Below are 17,362 nucleotides of genomic sequence, written 5' to 3' on the forward strand. Positions count from 1 at the left end.
TGGCAAAACAATTTACATACAGGAAGCAGTCCAAAACTAGTATTTTACAATTGTAAAGATTTAATTTAACAGGAAACATTTTTCTAAGTGAAAAGTTTAAAACTGGGCAGGATAGAGAGAATTTGGTCACTTGTCTTTCTCATAGTTTTGAGGTTGAGGGGTTCAAAACTCTTCCTGCGTGTTTTCCATCCTCATAGCCCAATTTTTAATTCTTTGTATCACAGTTGATTAATTAGTTGTGGATGTATTGCGCTTGTAGTTTCAAAACCAGTCGAGGGCTTCAGCATATTAGTGTGCTGAGCATAAGCGGATTTTAAGGGGGGGGCAAGTCCCCCCCCGGTGGCCGAAAAGTTCCATTGCATGTAATTGACTTTCCTATATGTATATAAAAGTTGTAAAGCAATAAAACTGCAACAAAAATGAATGAAATGAACAAAAAAATATATTTTTATAATGGGTCAAAAATTATTTTTGAGCACCTTAGACGGCCAATTGCTTTGCATATGATAAAAAAAAATATATAAATGTATATATATATATATATATATATATATATATATATATATATATATATATATATATACATTGGGGGGGGGGGGAAATTTAATGATTTTTTTTTTCTTTGATTGAAATTTTTTTTTTTTTTTTTTGATTGAAGCAACTTTTTGGGGGGGATTGAATGATCTAGACACAAATGTCCTAATCATAATATGGCCCAAGCACAAAAAGGATTGCTTGAAACAAAGAAAACTTTTTCAATGGAAAATAAAGTGTTCAAATGCAAAATTTTCAATCTCATATATTTTTCCGCATTCAAAAAATTTTTTTTGATTGAAATGTTTCTTTTTTTGATTGAAGTGATTTCACTTTTTGAAAATGTATATTTTTTTGAAGCAACATATTTTTAAAATGAATAATAAAGACAAAACTGTCCTAGCCAAAATGTGGCCCAAACACAAATCAACATTACTGCAATCCAAAAAGTTGCTTCAAAAAGTTGCTTCAATCAAAAAAAAAAAAAAAAAAAAAAAAAAAGACTTCAATCAAAAAAAAAAAAACGAAAAAATTTTTTTGAGTTTCAAATTTATTTTTGCATTCAAACACTTTTTTTTTTTTGATTGAAGCGACATTTTTTGGGTTGAAAATATATATTTTGATTAAAGCAAGTTTTTTTTTTTTTTAATTGAAGCCACTTTTTTTGTGATTGAATAATAAAGACACAAATCTACCTCCATATGGCTCCGCCCAGGGGATACAATTTTTGACTGGGGTGACTACATTGGCACGGCACCGGCGGGCGTACTATATTCAATGGATGACGATCTTGGCGAAAAGTATTGCCTAAACAGCCTGATTTAGAATTCCCCTCAAGAATGATGGGAAACAAAAAAAACGCTCATTATCAACTTGTTATTATAAATATTCTTGTAAGTTAATTTTATTGCTGACACTGTTCGGTGTCAACAACATGTTGTGCCCCCCCTGCCCCAGTCAGTCAAACTCCGCCTATGGTGCTGAGGCACAATCGTGCTAGTTAGAATGAAAAAATATTTTTAAAATTTATCAAGTAAAATGATATTTACAGTTTTCCCTTTTTTGTTCTATTACATTAAAAATAATAAATCACACGATACTGCATTTTTCTTTTTACTATTTTTAAGATTAAATAGTAGAATATTTTATTTCATTTAGTCTGAGGTCTGAGTTAATTGACATTAAAGAGAGATCGTCCGTACCAGTAGGTGGCGGTAATGTGTCTCAACGTTTCTTACAGCCACAAGAAGAAAAAGGAGCGGAACCGGAAGTTTGCTGTCGGCCAGTTTGCTTACATTCGTCAATAACTTAGTACTTGGCGATCTTGGGACTGCAGAAATGTCAGAAAGAAAAGTATTAAATGTAAGTAAAACGCCTAGTTGTTAAACTACTAAATTGTTTTCATAGTGTGCGCTTGTTATGCACGGGGGATGATTAACAATTTTGTTTCGTGCTAGTAGTTCGTGGGCTTGCATCAATATGCTAGCTCCGATAAACAACTTTCGGATGGGACTAAAATGTCAATGCAGGTTTCATTGACGATTGTGTATTAACTTCATTTACAGAAATACTACCCTCCGGATTTTGATCCGGCCAAAATACCCAAACTTAAACTACCCAAAGATCGTCAGTACGTGGTCAGATTGATGGCACCATTCAACATGAGGTAAGTGGACAGCAGTTGATCGTTAAGGACGAAAGTAGAATTTCTAGTTTTCGTTGAAAAATATCCCGGTATTGCAATTACAGCTCTAGAATGTGTTAAAAAACTTTTTTCTATCGAACAGGAATTTTATTTTTTAAAACATAACAAAATTGGAACATAAGTATAATGTTGAGCTAAAATACAAAAAAAAAACAAAAAACAAATAAATATTCTAATTAAAATTAAAACGAATGCAATGCTTTAGGTGAGCCTAAAGCCACAGCTCAACATTATTACCATCAGAACAAAAATAATTTAATTAGTTTCCATAAAATGCATGTGTGTATGACTCGTATCATGTTTACATTATTCGCACACTCTCTTTCTTAACACAGAAAAACATTTTACCGCCACTAGACACACTAAACACGTTGGAGTTAACTCTCGTAGCTGGTGGGAAACATTGATAACAGTGTTTACTAAACTTTAATTTTGTATAAATGCAAAATGAAACTGGAGGTATTGCTTTCTCGGCAGCCACCCTCCGCAAACATGTTTTACATGTCGGGTGGCCCTCCTCCTTTAAGCCGCGGCCGTCTGTAACTTATCTTTAGCAAAAGTATTCCCATATCAGCGATGTCATTTTCTTCAATGGGGGAAAAATGCAGGCGTTTCACTAGGGGTGTGACAAAAATATCGAAATTGTGATATATCATGATACTTTGTATCCCAAAACGTTATCGATATGAGAATACAAGAATCGAGATATCATTTTAAAAAGGTGTCAATGTCTTTTTAAAAAAAAAATTTTTTAAAGTTGCTACCAAAATCTTCCACCATAAGTGTCTCTGTTAACTCAAAGGCTGCCTTGATAGTGCAGCATTAGAGTATGCAGCCACCAAAGCATTCACAGTCATTCTGTCAGATTTTCAGGGCATTTACAGGTCACTTGCTGTTCATTTTAGGGCATTTCCAGGTCATTTCCTGTCGAGTTTGAGTCACTGCCAATTAATTTGGGTGATTCCCAGGTCACTTCCTGTTCTGTAACACAAAATAAACAGGAAGTGACCCATAAAATACCCCAAAATCAACAGGAAGTAATTGAAAATCAACAGGTAAATGACCTTAAGTGGCCCAAAATTACCTCATTGCCTGGCATTGTCTGCTGTTGACGGCCATAGGGAGGGTCGCTGCCATCCCTCCCATTTCAAACGGATTGAACGTCTACTAGTGATAAACTCATTCTAATTCACAGCAGAAGCTTGATTTTTCTGTTTATTAGTTGATTTTAGAATATCCTAGAATGATTTCCTGACCAATGTATCGATAATCGTTGTATCGCCATATCGTCAGGTCATCGTTATCATGGGCTTTGTATCGCAAACCGTATCGTATCGTGAGGTACCAAGAGGTTCCCACTAGAGCTGTCCCAACTAGTCGACGTTGTCGACGTCATCGATGACGTAAATGCGGCGACGGGCAAAACATACCGTCGAAAGGTAATGACGGGTTAAAAAAAAATACATGCAGATAAAGTTTAGAATGGCGGGTGCTCGCGATGCAAGCGGTTGTTACCGGCACCCCAAGGAGGCCGCTGTTATTATCAATGTGACCGGAATTGTCAGATTGAGCGGACGGAAAGAAAGTGGGCGAGCGAGAGAGGGAGGGAACGAGATCGGTGAGAGTTGGAAAAGTGCGCGGGCAGCGCGGAGTTAAGTGGCTGCATCCCCCACGTTTTTGTTTTGGTCAATAAAAGTATCCAAAAAAAGCCATCCGACGCCTCTCGGTGTTTTTATGCACGCTGCCGCCTTCCTGAGGAGGAAATCGGACGAACAGACGACAACGAGTCAAGTGAATCGCCGGTTCACTCGTCACTACGGCGAGCAGTTGAAAACACCGCCAATTACCAAGAAGGGCAGAATTGGTAACACGGTGAAAGCGGCATTAAGCCAAAAAAGCGGACCAGACTAGCCAGAGCCTGAAATTATTTCAAGGAAAATATGGAGGGTGCCACTGTGTGTACTCTTTGCTAAGCTGAGCTGGCATACCACGGTAGCACGTCGGCTATGAACGAACTTTTGAAGCGCCGTCACCCAGGTGTGTTTCGGAAAACAACAGGAAACAACAAGCTAGCGGATTGTAAGTCCATACAACTTTCTAACAATTTTTTAAAAATTAAAGTTGCCTTTATGTATTAGGATAATGGAAGGTCCCACGTGGGGAAAAAAAAAATATATATATATATATCCTGTATATACATACATTTATGACATTTATGGAAACACAGCACTGGCCTGCTTACTGTAATCCATGACTGCACTAATGTTAGTTACTTTATATTATAAAGTATTATTGTGTATATACATATAGTAGTATACTATAAAATTAATACTATATATTTAATATTTGTTACTATGACTATATGTGCCTGTCATTCAAAATAATTGTGGTGATATTTCAGTGTGCCCTCTGGTTTATTTTCAGGTCAAAACAAACAAAAGTTGAACAGTTTTTCCCCTCCCCCAAAAATGCGGAATGCACACCAGAAAGAGCATCTGAACTCGCACAAAGTATTCTGAAAATGATTGTCCGGGACATTGCAATTCATTTTAACGTTTAGAACAATATAGACAATGACATACCGCAAAAAGAGTAAGAATTGTTTTGACTCCTGTTAAAAAGGTGAAGTCAGTGTTTCCGTTTACATTTTTTTGCTCTAGTTAATGCCAGCAGCATTTGACCTCATTGTTTGTGATTATTGATATTTATGTTATTTATTCATACGTTAATAAAGAATTTAGGTGTTCCAAAATGTTTTTTGTGAATTAATAAGCTTTAACAAAAATGTCATTATTAAATTAGTAAAAAAAAAAAAAAAAAAAAAATATTAGATTAGTCTACTAATCGTAAAAATAGTCGGCTGACTAATCGGGAGGAAATTAGTCGTTTGGGACAGCCCTAGTTTCCACTCCTACGTTTCACCTCCTCCAGCCATCGTGTAGCACAGCTGACTCATTGACACTGAGCAACAACCGGTGGGGGAGGGTTGAGCCTTGCAGCTGCGACCGAGGGGTTTTTCCATGCATTTTTGGGACATAAAAATTAGCTAATACCTTAGAGATGGTATGACGGAAAATGTTTGCTGTTTTGAAACCTTGACATTTTCATACCACGTCATACCTTGAAACTGGAAATCGGCACATGTCTAAATGTGACTTATTGAAATCAAGTTGGTAGTTATGCAAACCATGAATAAAAACTGAAAACAATGATTTGCAAATTATAAAAAAAACCTATATTTGATCGAATACACTACTACAAAGACAAAAGATATAGTCTTCAAAGTGATTAGCTTTATTATTTTTTTTTGCAATAACTTTGATTATGTACAGGTGCAAAACATGCGGCGAGTATATCTACAAGGGAAAGAAGTTCAACGCACGTAAAGAGACAGTCCAGAATCAATTGTACATGGGACTGCCCATCTTTCGCTTTTACATCAAGTGCACACGCTGCCTGGCGGAGATTACCTTCAAGGTGAGCAGAAGCGTGAACATGACGATTGAAAAGGGCTGTCGTTGAAAGCTGTTCACACGTAATTCCAGACCGACCCGGAGAACACAGACTACGCCGTGGAACACGGTGCCACCCGAAACTTCCAAGCAGAGAAACTGATTGAGGAGGAAGAGAAGCGAATCCAGCAGGAGCGAGAGGACGAGGAACTGAACAATCCCATGAAGGTGAGCGCATGTAAAACCACAATACTTGGCTTCATTGATTGATTGATTGATTGAACATGTTTAGTTCGAATATTCAATACATAGGTACCAATAATCGGGGACAATAATCAAAAGAAAAGTCAGTTTACACATAATGATAATAATAATTCTGGCTACTTTTGACGAAATCTTACCTTGAAAGGTTGTAATTTTGGCAGTTTTTTTTAATTGAACTGGAACAAATTGAAAAAAAAAAATTTAAATTGACATTTGTTCTCTTTTACTAAAATGTTATCAGAAACACATAAAATATTGCAATGGATTTAAAAATCAATAATATTTATGCGTGCAATGGACGCTCGGGGTGATGACGTAGTTTGTCTTCGCCGGTGTAGCACATTTTGGCAGAACACCGGTTTTGTCATACTCTCGTCTGATCTCATCCCGTCTTTCCTATTCATTTTGCTTTTGCTGCTCATTGTCAAATATCAACAGTTGTATCATGCTCATTAATGTTCCTCTCGGGTTCAAATTGAAAGGGTTGAACAGGGGGCATGTTTATGTCGCTAGAGTCATACTCTGGAAGCCCGGCAGCGTAACGATGTGACGTCACCGCCCTGCGACGTCAATAACAATGGCGACCTACTAGTTAAAATAATTTTACAAATTGTCTAAAAACAAAAACATCAAGAGGGTTTTTCATATCAAATTATTTTAACTCATAATAATGTTTTTCTTTTAAGAACTAAAAGTCTTTCTATCTGTGGATCCCTTTAAAGGTATAATTGGACTGGAGACTGTTTTTCCGATCTGGTAACCCCGGAGACAGATGCCACCAATATTAAGTTTTGTATATTCAACCGTGTAAACCTCGACGACAAAGTGGAGCATTGTCATTATTTCTATTATGGAAGGAGTTTTTTAGAGCTTAAACGAATACTCGAGTAACTCGAGTTTAAAAACTGATCCGAGTAATGTTATTCACCTTGAGGAATCGTTTAATTTTGCCAGCTCTAAGGATCACGTTTTGCCCAGACTACTTTTAAAGCGGGACAACGTGCAGATGTGTAGAGGAAGAAGCAATGATATCTGACTGCAACCGACAGCCGCTACAAACTATACCAACATTGCTAAAAACTACACCCGCATGATGCTACGGTGGTAGCAGGTAGCATCTTATGCATCTCATTGTTATCGCATGTATATAGAACTAGATGCGAAATGACAGACTCGGCGGCATGAGTAAACAGCCGCCATCTTAGAGCAGTAGACTTCTCAGCGTTTATGAATAAGACTATTGTTACTGTCCCATGCTCACGTAACGTCAGCCCTACGGAGGGCTAGGTTTTTATTAATTATGACTACTGTCGATGCGTGGCTAACGTGTCTTACATACAGGCTTTATTTAATCTGTAAAAACATGGCGCTGTAGACTGATGAGGGTGTAAAATAAAAACGTAATAAAGCTGTCAATTTTGGCTCCGTAGTCATTGCTGGATAAAACACCAAGTAGCACTGGTCCCTAATGTGATCCCATCCAGCAGGTATCATACATTTATTTTGAACACTGCAAAAACTCAAAATCCTTTCAGGACTTAGAGTTTAGACTAACTTAAAACTTAACTCGAACTTAAAAATAGCTTGACACAAATGGAAATTCAATTTAAAAATGTGGGGAAAAACACCCAACTACCGTATTGGCCCGAATATAAGACGGCCCTGATTATAAACGACCCCCTCTTTTTCAAGACTCAAGTTTGAAAAAAGACTTTTTGAACACCAAATTAATTTTTATACAGATAATAATTACAGTACATCCGAAACAAATGATTTTAACAATATATTTAGAGAAAAAGCATGTTATTTGCCTCATTCAAAACTTAATATCTGAACATTTAAATATGTAAACTAGAGCTGAAACAAATACTCGAGCAACTCGAGTAACTCGAGTTTAAAAACTGATCCGAGTAATTTTATTCACCTCGAGTAATCGTTTAATTTTGACAGCTCTAAGCATCACGTTTTGCCCAGACTACTTTTAATGCAGGACAACGCGCTGATGTCACGTGCGTAAAGGAAGAGGCAATTAAAAAAAAAAACTTACTGCAGCCGACAGCTGCTACAAACGACGCCGACGTTGCTAAAAACTAGCCCGCATGATGCTGTAGTGGTAGCAGGTAGCGTCTTATGCGTCTATCAGAAATCACATGTATGTTGAACTAGATGCGAAATGACAGAGTCAGCGGCGTTAGTAAACAGCCGCCATCTTAAAGCAGTACAGCGCTAAGCGCTAATAAAGAGCGCTAAGCGCTAATAAATACTGACACTCGCTCACGTAACGTTAACCCTGCGGAGGGATAGGTTTCTATTAATTATGACCACTGTCGATGCGTGGCTATAGCGTCTTACATACAGGCTTTAACATAACATAGCGCTGTGGAGTGATGAGGGTGTAAAATAAAAACTTAATAATGCTAGCTATCAGTTTTAGCTCAGTAGTCATTGCTGGATAAAACACCAAATACCACTGGTCCCTAATGTGCTCCAATACAGCAGGTATCATACATTTATTTTGAACACTGCAAAAACTCAAAATCCTATCACTACTTACAGTTTAGACTAACTTAAAACTTAACTAGGACTTAAAAATAGCTTGACACAAATAGAAATTCAATTGAAACACGTGGGGAAAAAATCCTAACTTTTAAGTGATGTGGGTTATCAAGCGTAATGGCATTTTTAGGTAAGAAATATATATATATTTTTTTATAAGATCTAAAAGTTTTTGGAGTGAAATCAGTGAATTAGTCTTTTTTTTTTAATTTTTTTATTCTAGTTACATCTGAGATGCAATTGTTGGCTGTTTTCAACAATGTACATCGAAAATAAAGACATTGATTGACTGAAAATGGTTCAAAATTAGATGAAATGTCTTGTTTTCTCATGTATATTTATAATTGCTCTTCACCTAAAAATATTTGTTTTATCCGATTACTCGATTAATCGATAGAATTTTCAGTCGATTACTCGATTACTAAAATATTCGATAGCTGCAGCTCTGATGTAAACTAAAGTGCAATCACATTCGTAAATAAATGGCTTCTGGTTTTTGAAATGTAAATAAACCAATCTATTGTGATAAACGACAAAATTGCAATAACTGCATTAACCATCAAAGTGAAGTCTAACTGTAACTTTAGTCTTGAAACGAATCTGAATAAGGAAAAACATTGCAATAAAATCATGCAAACCGGTTACATTTGAGAGTAACTGAGATCTGTCATAACAGAACACCGCTTCAATGATATTTGGCGCCATCTAGCGTCGTAAATCGGGAGCGTAGCTGAGCTCTGTCACTCAGGACAACATTGCTTCAATGATATCTGGCGCCATCTAGCGTTGCGAATGGGTATAATGTCCACACCGCGAATATTGGACGACCCCCTCTTTTTCAGTCATATTTCAATGCAAAAAAACACCATCTTATATTCGGGCCAATACGATATTAAGTGATGTGTGTTATCAAGTGTAATGACGTTTTTAGGTGGGACGTAAGATGTTTTTTTTTTTTTTTATATAAAATCTAGAAGTTTTTTGAGTGAAAGCAGTGAATTTATTTTTTCTAGTCACATATGAGATGCATTTGTTGGCTGTTTTCAACAATGTACATCGAAAATAAAGACATTGATTGACTGAAAATGGTTCATTATTAGATGAAATGTCTTGTTTTCTCATGTATATTTATGATTGCTCTTTACTTTAAAAGTTTTATCCGATTAATCGATAGAATTTTCAGTCAAATACTCGATTACTAACATATTCGAAAGCTGCAGCCCAAGAGTTTTTTAATGTTTGCCTTTGCAGCACCTTTATCTAAACAATATGGACATTACTGTTACTGTTGACCTGTAAACGGCCTTTAATTATCCTTTAATTTTTTTTGTATGCATAAAGCTAGGAATATGTTTTGAGGTCAAAATGGTCAAATTTTGAAACAAAAGCAAAAGTTGGTAGTTTTATGCATTTATTATGAAAGTATTTATCGGTTAAACATTGAACATTAGAGGAAAACTTGTCGATTTACAGTGTGCGCCCTGAATCTTCCACTTGCGCTCATAAAATTCTAAGTTAGGGCCACTGTGCTCTTAGTAAAAAATGTTAGTCTGGAGGCCTGGCGTGTATTTTTGAGAAAATTGTTTTATTTGACTATCAAAATGTTGGTTTTGACACAAGATGTCAAAGTGCTACATTTAGTCACAAAATATTTTGGCCACAAAACAGGAGCTAATGTACCAGTTCTCCGTGGTTCCGCTTGCCAGGTGCTGGAGAACCGTACGCGGGATTCCAAGATGGAGATGGAGGTGCTGGAGAACCTCCAGGAACTGAAGGAGCTGAACCAAAGGCAGGCCCAGGTGGACTTTGAGGGAATGCTCGGCCAGTACCGGGAGCTGGAGAAGAGAGAGAGGGAGCGTGAAAAGGAGGAGGACGAGAGGGAGACCAAGTAAAAGGCAGATGACATTACAGTCGACATTTCCGACTCTTTGTAAACTGAACTCTATTGCGCAGAGACATGTTGGAGCGAGCACTTGTGAAAAGACTGCGAGACTCAGACTCCGAGAACGAAGAGGAGACCGACAGACACGGCACAGACGTCCGATCACAGAAAACCTCCACGAGTGAAAATCCCACAGACATCCTCACTGCTGAAAAAGCCACCGAAATGAACGTAGGTAGAATAATACCCTGTTGTCGCTGCCATTTTTGCCACTGACAGGAAAATATTGCTCCATTTTTTTTCCCCACAGAGGCCCGTATCGGTAAAGAAGGCCAAGGTGGAAACTTGGGAGAAGAGCGTGGGCACGCTGGGCACGGGCAACGCTCTCGGCTCACTCATCGTGCGGAAGAAATCGGTGGTAACAGGTCAAATTAAGACCTCTGCCACGAGTATATCAGGTAACAGCCCTGATTTTGTGGATCATGGGTCAAAATAATAGAACTTTTAAAAAAAAAGCTTAAAAATAGAATGACATTTCCATTCATTTCAGTCGGAAAAGATAGTTTGAGATACAGTATGAGTGATTAAATAAGGAGTCTGGTTATGGGACCAATTACAGTGCTGGTCGAAAGTATTGGCATCCCTGCAATTCTGTCAGATAATGCTCAGTTTCTCCCAGAAAATGATTGCAATTACAAATGCTTTGGTAGCAATATCTTCATTTATTTTGCTTGCAATGAAAAAACACAAAAGAGAATGAAAAAAAAAAATTAAATCATTAACATTTCACACAAAACCTTAAAAATAGGGCGGACAAAAGTATTGGCGCCTTCAGCCTAATACTTCGTAGTACAACCTTTAGACAAAATAACTGCGAACAACCGCTTCCGATATCCATCAATGAGTTTCTTACAATTCTCTGCTGTAATTTTAGACCATTCTTCTTTGGCCAATTGCTTCAGATCTCTGAGATTTGAAGGGTGCCTTCTCCAAACTGCCATTTTCAGATCTCTCCACAGGGTTTCCACGGGATTCAGGTCTGGAGTCATTGCTGGCCACTTTAGAAGTCTCCAGTGCTTTCTCTCAAACCATTTTCGATTGCTTTTTGAAGTCTGTTTTGGGTCATTGTCCTGCTTGAAGACCCATGACCTCTAAGGGAGACCCAGCTTTCTCACACTGGGCCCCACATTATGCTGCAAAATTTGTTGGTAGTCTTCAGACTTCATAATGCCATGCACATGGTCAAGCAGTCCAGTGCCAGAGGAAGCAAAGCAACCCCAAAACATCAGGAAACCTCTGCCATGTTTGACTGTGGGGACCATGTTTTTTCCCCTGTAAACTCTATGTTGATGCCTTTTCCCAAAAGCTCTAATTTTGTCTCAACTGACTAGATAACATTCTTCCAAAACGTTTTTGGCTTTCTCAGGTAAGTTTTGGCAAACTCCAGCCGGACTTTTTATGTCTCTGGGTCAGAAATGGGGTCTTCCTGGGTATCCACCGTAGAGTCCCTTTTCTTTCAGACGCTGACGGATAGTTGACACTGTTGTACCCTTTGGACTGCAGGACAGCTTGAACTTGTTTGGATGTTAGTCGAGGTTCTTTATCCACCATCCGCACAATCTTTCGTTGAAATCTCTCATCAATTTTTCTTTTCCGTCCACATCTGGGGAGTTTAGCCACAGTGCCATGGGCTTCACACTTATTGATGACACTGCGCACACAGTGTATACACAGAAACATTCAGGTCTTTGAAGATGGGTAGCTTTGAGATTGCCCATGCTTCCTCACAATTTTGGTTCTCAAGTCTTCAGACAGTTCTTTCATCTTCTTTTCTCCATGCTCAATATGGTACACACAAGGACACGACAGAGGTTGAGTCAACTTTAATCCATTTTAACTGGCTGCAAGTGTGATTTAGTTATTGCCCCCACCTGTTATGTACCACAGGTAAGTAACAGGTGCTGTTAATTATACAAATTAGAGAAGCATCATATGATTTTTCAAAGTGTGCCAATACTTTTGTCCGGCGCATTTTTGGAGTTTCGTGTAAAATGATAATGATTTTTTTATTTTTTTCATTTTTTATTTTTTTTCATTGAAAGCAAAATAAATGAAGATATTGATACCAAAGCATTTGTAATTGCAATCATTTTCTGGGAGAAATTGAGCATGATCTGACAGAATTGCAAGGGTTCCAATACTTTTGGCCAGCACTGTAAAATAAAAACCCGATCCTCTTCACCCAATTCCAAACCTCTAAAAAATGGTGCAAATCCTAGTCCCTATCCTTAGTTTTAAATAAAAAATGACCGATACCGAAATACGTCAAATTTCCAAATACCGGCCCGATTTATCGGCTATTTCTATTTTGCTCTAGATGGTGGGCTGCGAGTCACGTCATCTCTCGAAATTAATATCTCAATATCTATAATACGATAGCAGCACAATTTTTTGCAGCACAAATGCAGCATAAACGAATGGCACCAGTTCGGTTTAGGGCTGTCCCAAACGACTAATTTTCTCCCGATTAGTCAGCCGACTATTTTTACGATTAGTCGACTAATCTAATAATTTAAAAAAATATATATATATATATATATTTTTTTGTTTGTTTGTTTGTTTGTTTTGTTTTGTTTTGTTTACTAATTTAGCAATGAAATTTTTGTTGACACTTATCAGTTCACAAAAAAACATACTGGAACACTTAAATTATTTATTAAAGTACAAATAAACACGTAAATAACAATAATAAATCACAAATAAACAATGAGTTCAAATGCTGATAGAATTAACTAGTGTAGCATCCCGATTGAAAACATGGTCTCTTAAACTGATGGTTTACAACTTTTATTCCATCCTTGATGTAATCACACCGTAAGAGCTACAGTGCACACAAATAAAACAACACAATTAGAAATTAACGAAAACTTTTCACCTTTTTCCTTTTAAACCTTATTTATATATCAATGAATTGCCTTTACCTTAATTTATTACCTTATCATTGACAATCTCTCCCTTGAGTATATATTAGTATATATTTATGACCTTTTAACCTTAAATAATTTTCTATATCATAACATGAAATAAACCTTTCAGTTAGCATTAAGAACAATACTTATAGCACTTATAGGCCCATTGTCAATGAAACATTATTATTTAGTAAGGCGACAGCACCCTCTGGTGTACAAAAAAAAAAAAAAAATTTACAAACGGTGACGGCGCTTGAGGTGTTTATTCACGGCCGACGTGCAGTCAAGCTTGGCATTGAAGAGACAGGACAGAAGAGTGTACCCTCCTTTGTTTCTTTGAAATAAGTCAATGTTTTGGACACTCTGGTGCGCTTTTTTGGCTTTGTGCCGCTTTCCCCGATTGCATACAGAGCATCCGACATTCTGAACTTTCCGCGCATATATTTTTTTTAACCCTTCATTTACCGTCGACGGGATGTGCTCGTCGACGGATTTACGTCATCGATGACGTCGACTATGTCGACTAGTCGGGACAGCTCGGTTCCAGTTCCGGTTTAGTTCGGTTCCATTTTGCAATAAATGGGAGGCTTTTTGACGTCATCATTCGAAATTAAGATCTCAAAAAAGACAGCAGCACAAACGAAGCAGAAACATTGACACCATTTTGAGCCATTTTTAATCAAAATGTGGGGCTGGTTAACCTCAGATCGACCTATAAAAGAATTGTAAATATCTTAAAACCGGTAGCAGCACAAACAAAACTTTTTACAGCAAAAACGTCGCACCTCCACCCTCTGCGGCCCTTTGTGGGATAGTTTGCCCACCCTTGTGCTAGGGACTCAGTTTTCCATACCGGCAGTTACCCTTTGTTTATATCTTCAAGATCCAACTGCTCTCTTGTCACAAAATGGCAATATTTATCAATTTACGTGAAGTGATTGTAACTCCAAACTGTTTTGCTATTTTTTTTTCTCCTTTATAGACCCAAAGACGGATAACCTTTCAACTCCATCTGCTGCCGTCCCAAACGGGTCCTCCTCGCTCAGCCTGCTGGGTGCTTACTCTGACAGCGAGAGCAATGACAGTGAATGACGATCATCATGCACATACAGTATATACGTATGGAACCATGCGGTTCATTAAACATCTTTTAGCGTTCTAATAAATTCATTATGAATGGAACTGAATTTTTGTGAACTCTTCTGACAAACAATATTTATTATTCATGACTATTTCTCTTCAATTTTTGTGTTACTGAGGACTCCACCACCCCTGTAAATGACTGCAACCCTAACAAATTATATCCATTTTTCTATTTTTTAGAATGCATTTTTACTTTCTTGGTCTCATCTTTGTCCCAAAAGTCTCGGACTTAAGTGAGTTCTGGTCCCAAATAGTTTGGTCTTGAGTAACGGTCGGCAACCCAAAATACTGAAAGAGCCATATTGGACCAAAATAACAAACAAAAAATGTCAAGAGCCGGAAAAAATTAAGCCTTATAATGAAGGCAATACACGCTGTATGTATCGATATTAGCAAGGCTGGCCCAGCCTATACGCAGACTATGCAGCTGCTTAGGGCCCCTGACCACTAGGGGGCCCCCAATCTGGCAACTTCATTTTATACGTTGTTAATAGAGCATCGTGAAAATGTGGCGCGCATTGCCGTTTATCTATGCAAACATCAGTTTACTACAGTTTGCTTTATTTGACTTTTGTGAGTTTTGATACTTGATTACAAGCTTAAAAAATAAAAGTTCTTCATTAACTTTTCCTCTTTTGGAAAACGGTTGGGCGCCATCTACTGTAAGTACTGACAATCATTTGGGGTGAGAAGTTTGAAGTATGCAGTGCAACAAAATCTGATTAATATACAAAATATGGATGTATGGGTTGGATTGCCTGTATGGGTTTCACAGTACACAGTGACGAAATGGTGGGCCAAAAATATGGGCCCCTTGGCATTATTTTGCTTAGGGTCCCCCCAAATGGCCTGGGCCGGCCCTGGATATTAGCTTACTATCAAAATGACTAAGTTGGCTAAAAATACATAATGAATCTTCATGATTAAATGTTTATTTTCCCTGCAGTGCATTGTATAGAGAATGATGCACCATGTGACTACTCTGTTGTACACTGCCGCCTCGAGTTGAACCTCAAAACAATATTAATGAATTAGAAGAATGTCTGTGTCATGTTTGTATTAAAACAAAAAATATATTTCCCTGCCCCATCTTTTTCCATTTTCAAACATTTTTGACAAAGCTCCAGGGAGTCACTAGGGCAGTGCTAAAGAGCCGCATGTGGCTCTAGAGCACAAGACTCTTGAGCATAGGACTAAGTACGAGAGGCGTGCGAAATTTCCGATTCTTAGATTATTCGCGATTCGGCCGTGGAAGATTCGAGAACGATTCACAAATATCCAAATTCCGATTATTGAATTATACCAGGTAAAGCGGAAGTAAAACACAGTCAGCGCGGTCTTTGGGACGCAATGAGGAACGGACCGAGAGTAAATGTCATGTTCAACTCATGCCGCTAGATAAAAAAAACAATCATACCTGACTGCTGCTGACAGCCGCTACAAACAACGCCCAGTTGCTAGTTGCTACAAACATACGGCTACAGTATATATCATATATATGTAGAAGTGGATGCAAAATGACATACGACGTCAGTGTTAGAACATGTATTATTGAACAGAGATGCGAAATGACAGACTTTCCAGCGTAAGTAAACAGCCGCCATCTTAAAGCCTGAGAGGATTTTTGAACAATTTTGGAACTAATGTACAAAACATTAAAAAAAAAAAAAAAAAAAAAAAAGGGGGGGGGTACATCAATAATCGTTTTATAATCGAATCGTCGGAGCCTCTGAATCGTAATCGAATCGTTAGGTGCCCAAAGATTCCCAGCTCTACTAAGTACCTCAATTTTTTGAGTATAACATGCATTTTATTGATATGTATATTTCTGAAGCAAAATTTGGGTGGAAAACTGCATTGTCTCGTTTCTCAAAATTACAAGAAATTAGACATTTTATCATTGAATGTCCATAATATCATCAGATTAAGACAATCTTCTGGAGAAGTGATTGGATCTTCAATCCCTCAGTCGCTCGACATTAAAAACCAACATTATTGTAAAAGATATTCCAGGATGGACGTCCAATCCATTTGAACTGGGAGGCTTGGTAGCAAATTCAAATAGATTGGTCGTCCATTGCTCCCAATGACTGAATGAGAGATAATAAGCAATTTGTTTTAATTAAGCTAGGGTGACCATATTTTGATTTCCAAAAAAGAGGACACTCAGCCCGGCCTCAAGATACTTGAATTTTACCCGAAGTTCACTCAAAGACGCCTATATCACTTTAATATATTTATAGTGTGCCCCTCACTCTGGATGGAAAAATGCAGTTCGAAAAAAAATAATGACTTTTAAATATAGGGAGAACAAGTGTTTGATACACTGCCAATGGGTTATATACGTGTATATATAATGCAGACCCATAGAAATGTAGTCCAGTCAATACACATACACACAGTAGGCTATGTGCAAACTAAACATTTTTATAAATTACTGTCCTTGACAAATTGTTATTCCCATTCAGTTGATATTCTCATTCAATGTTCTAGATTGCACACAAACAAAAACCGAAATAAACTGACAAACTATTCAAACAGCATGTTTCCAAACGTAGCGGTTCAAAACTACGTTTCCCATAATGCCTAGCGCGGTTCAGCTTACTGATAGCTAGCTGAGGCAAAAATCAAACTTTGCGATAAAAGTTTACAATCATCGGCAGCGCAATGATGCGACACCAAACGGGATTTTCCAGTCAAAGCTCTGACAGAAGTCAACAGTTGCCATTATATACGTATTTATCGTAAAAAACTTAACAATTGGGCAGGCTTTGTGGCCAAATCGTCAACCCAGTAGATGGCGGCAATGCCTAATGATTGGGGTAAACTGCCAACAAAAACAAGAACTACTTCTTCC

The 17,362-nt window shown here is 37.6% G+C and overlaps 1 protein-coding gene across 1 annotated transcript; it reads left to right on the forward strand.

Moving 5' to 3' along the window:
- Positions 1–1,758: 1,758 nt before the first annotated feature.
- On the forward strand, positions 1,759–15,557 carry yju2 (YJU2 splicing factor homolog). Its single transcript, XM_057858949.1, has 8 exons — positions 1,759–1,896; positions 2,100–2,200; positions 5,572–5,716; positions 5,785–5,919; positions 10,218–10,399; positions 10,465–10,624; positions 10,704–10,851; positions 14,345–15,557. The coding sequence occupies exons 1-8, from the start codon at positions 1,873–1,875 to the stop codon at positions 14,452–14,454; spliced, it is 1,005 nt and encodes a 334-aa protein (XP_057714932.1). The 5' UTR covers positions 1,759–1,872; the 3' UTR covers positions 14,455–15,557.
- Positions 15,558–17,362: the final 1,805 nt, after the last annotated feature.

Source organism: Corythoichthys intestinalis, chromosome 15, assembly GCF_030265065.1.
Source record: "Corythoichthys intestinalis isolate RoL2023-P3 chromosome 15, ASM3026506v1, whole genome shotgun sequence".
In the NCBI taxonomy this organism is placed as follows: Eukaryota; Metazoa; Chordata; class Actinopteri; order Syngnathiformes; family Syngnathidae; genus Corythoichthys; species Corythoichthys intestinalis.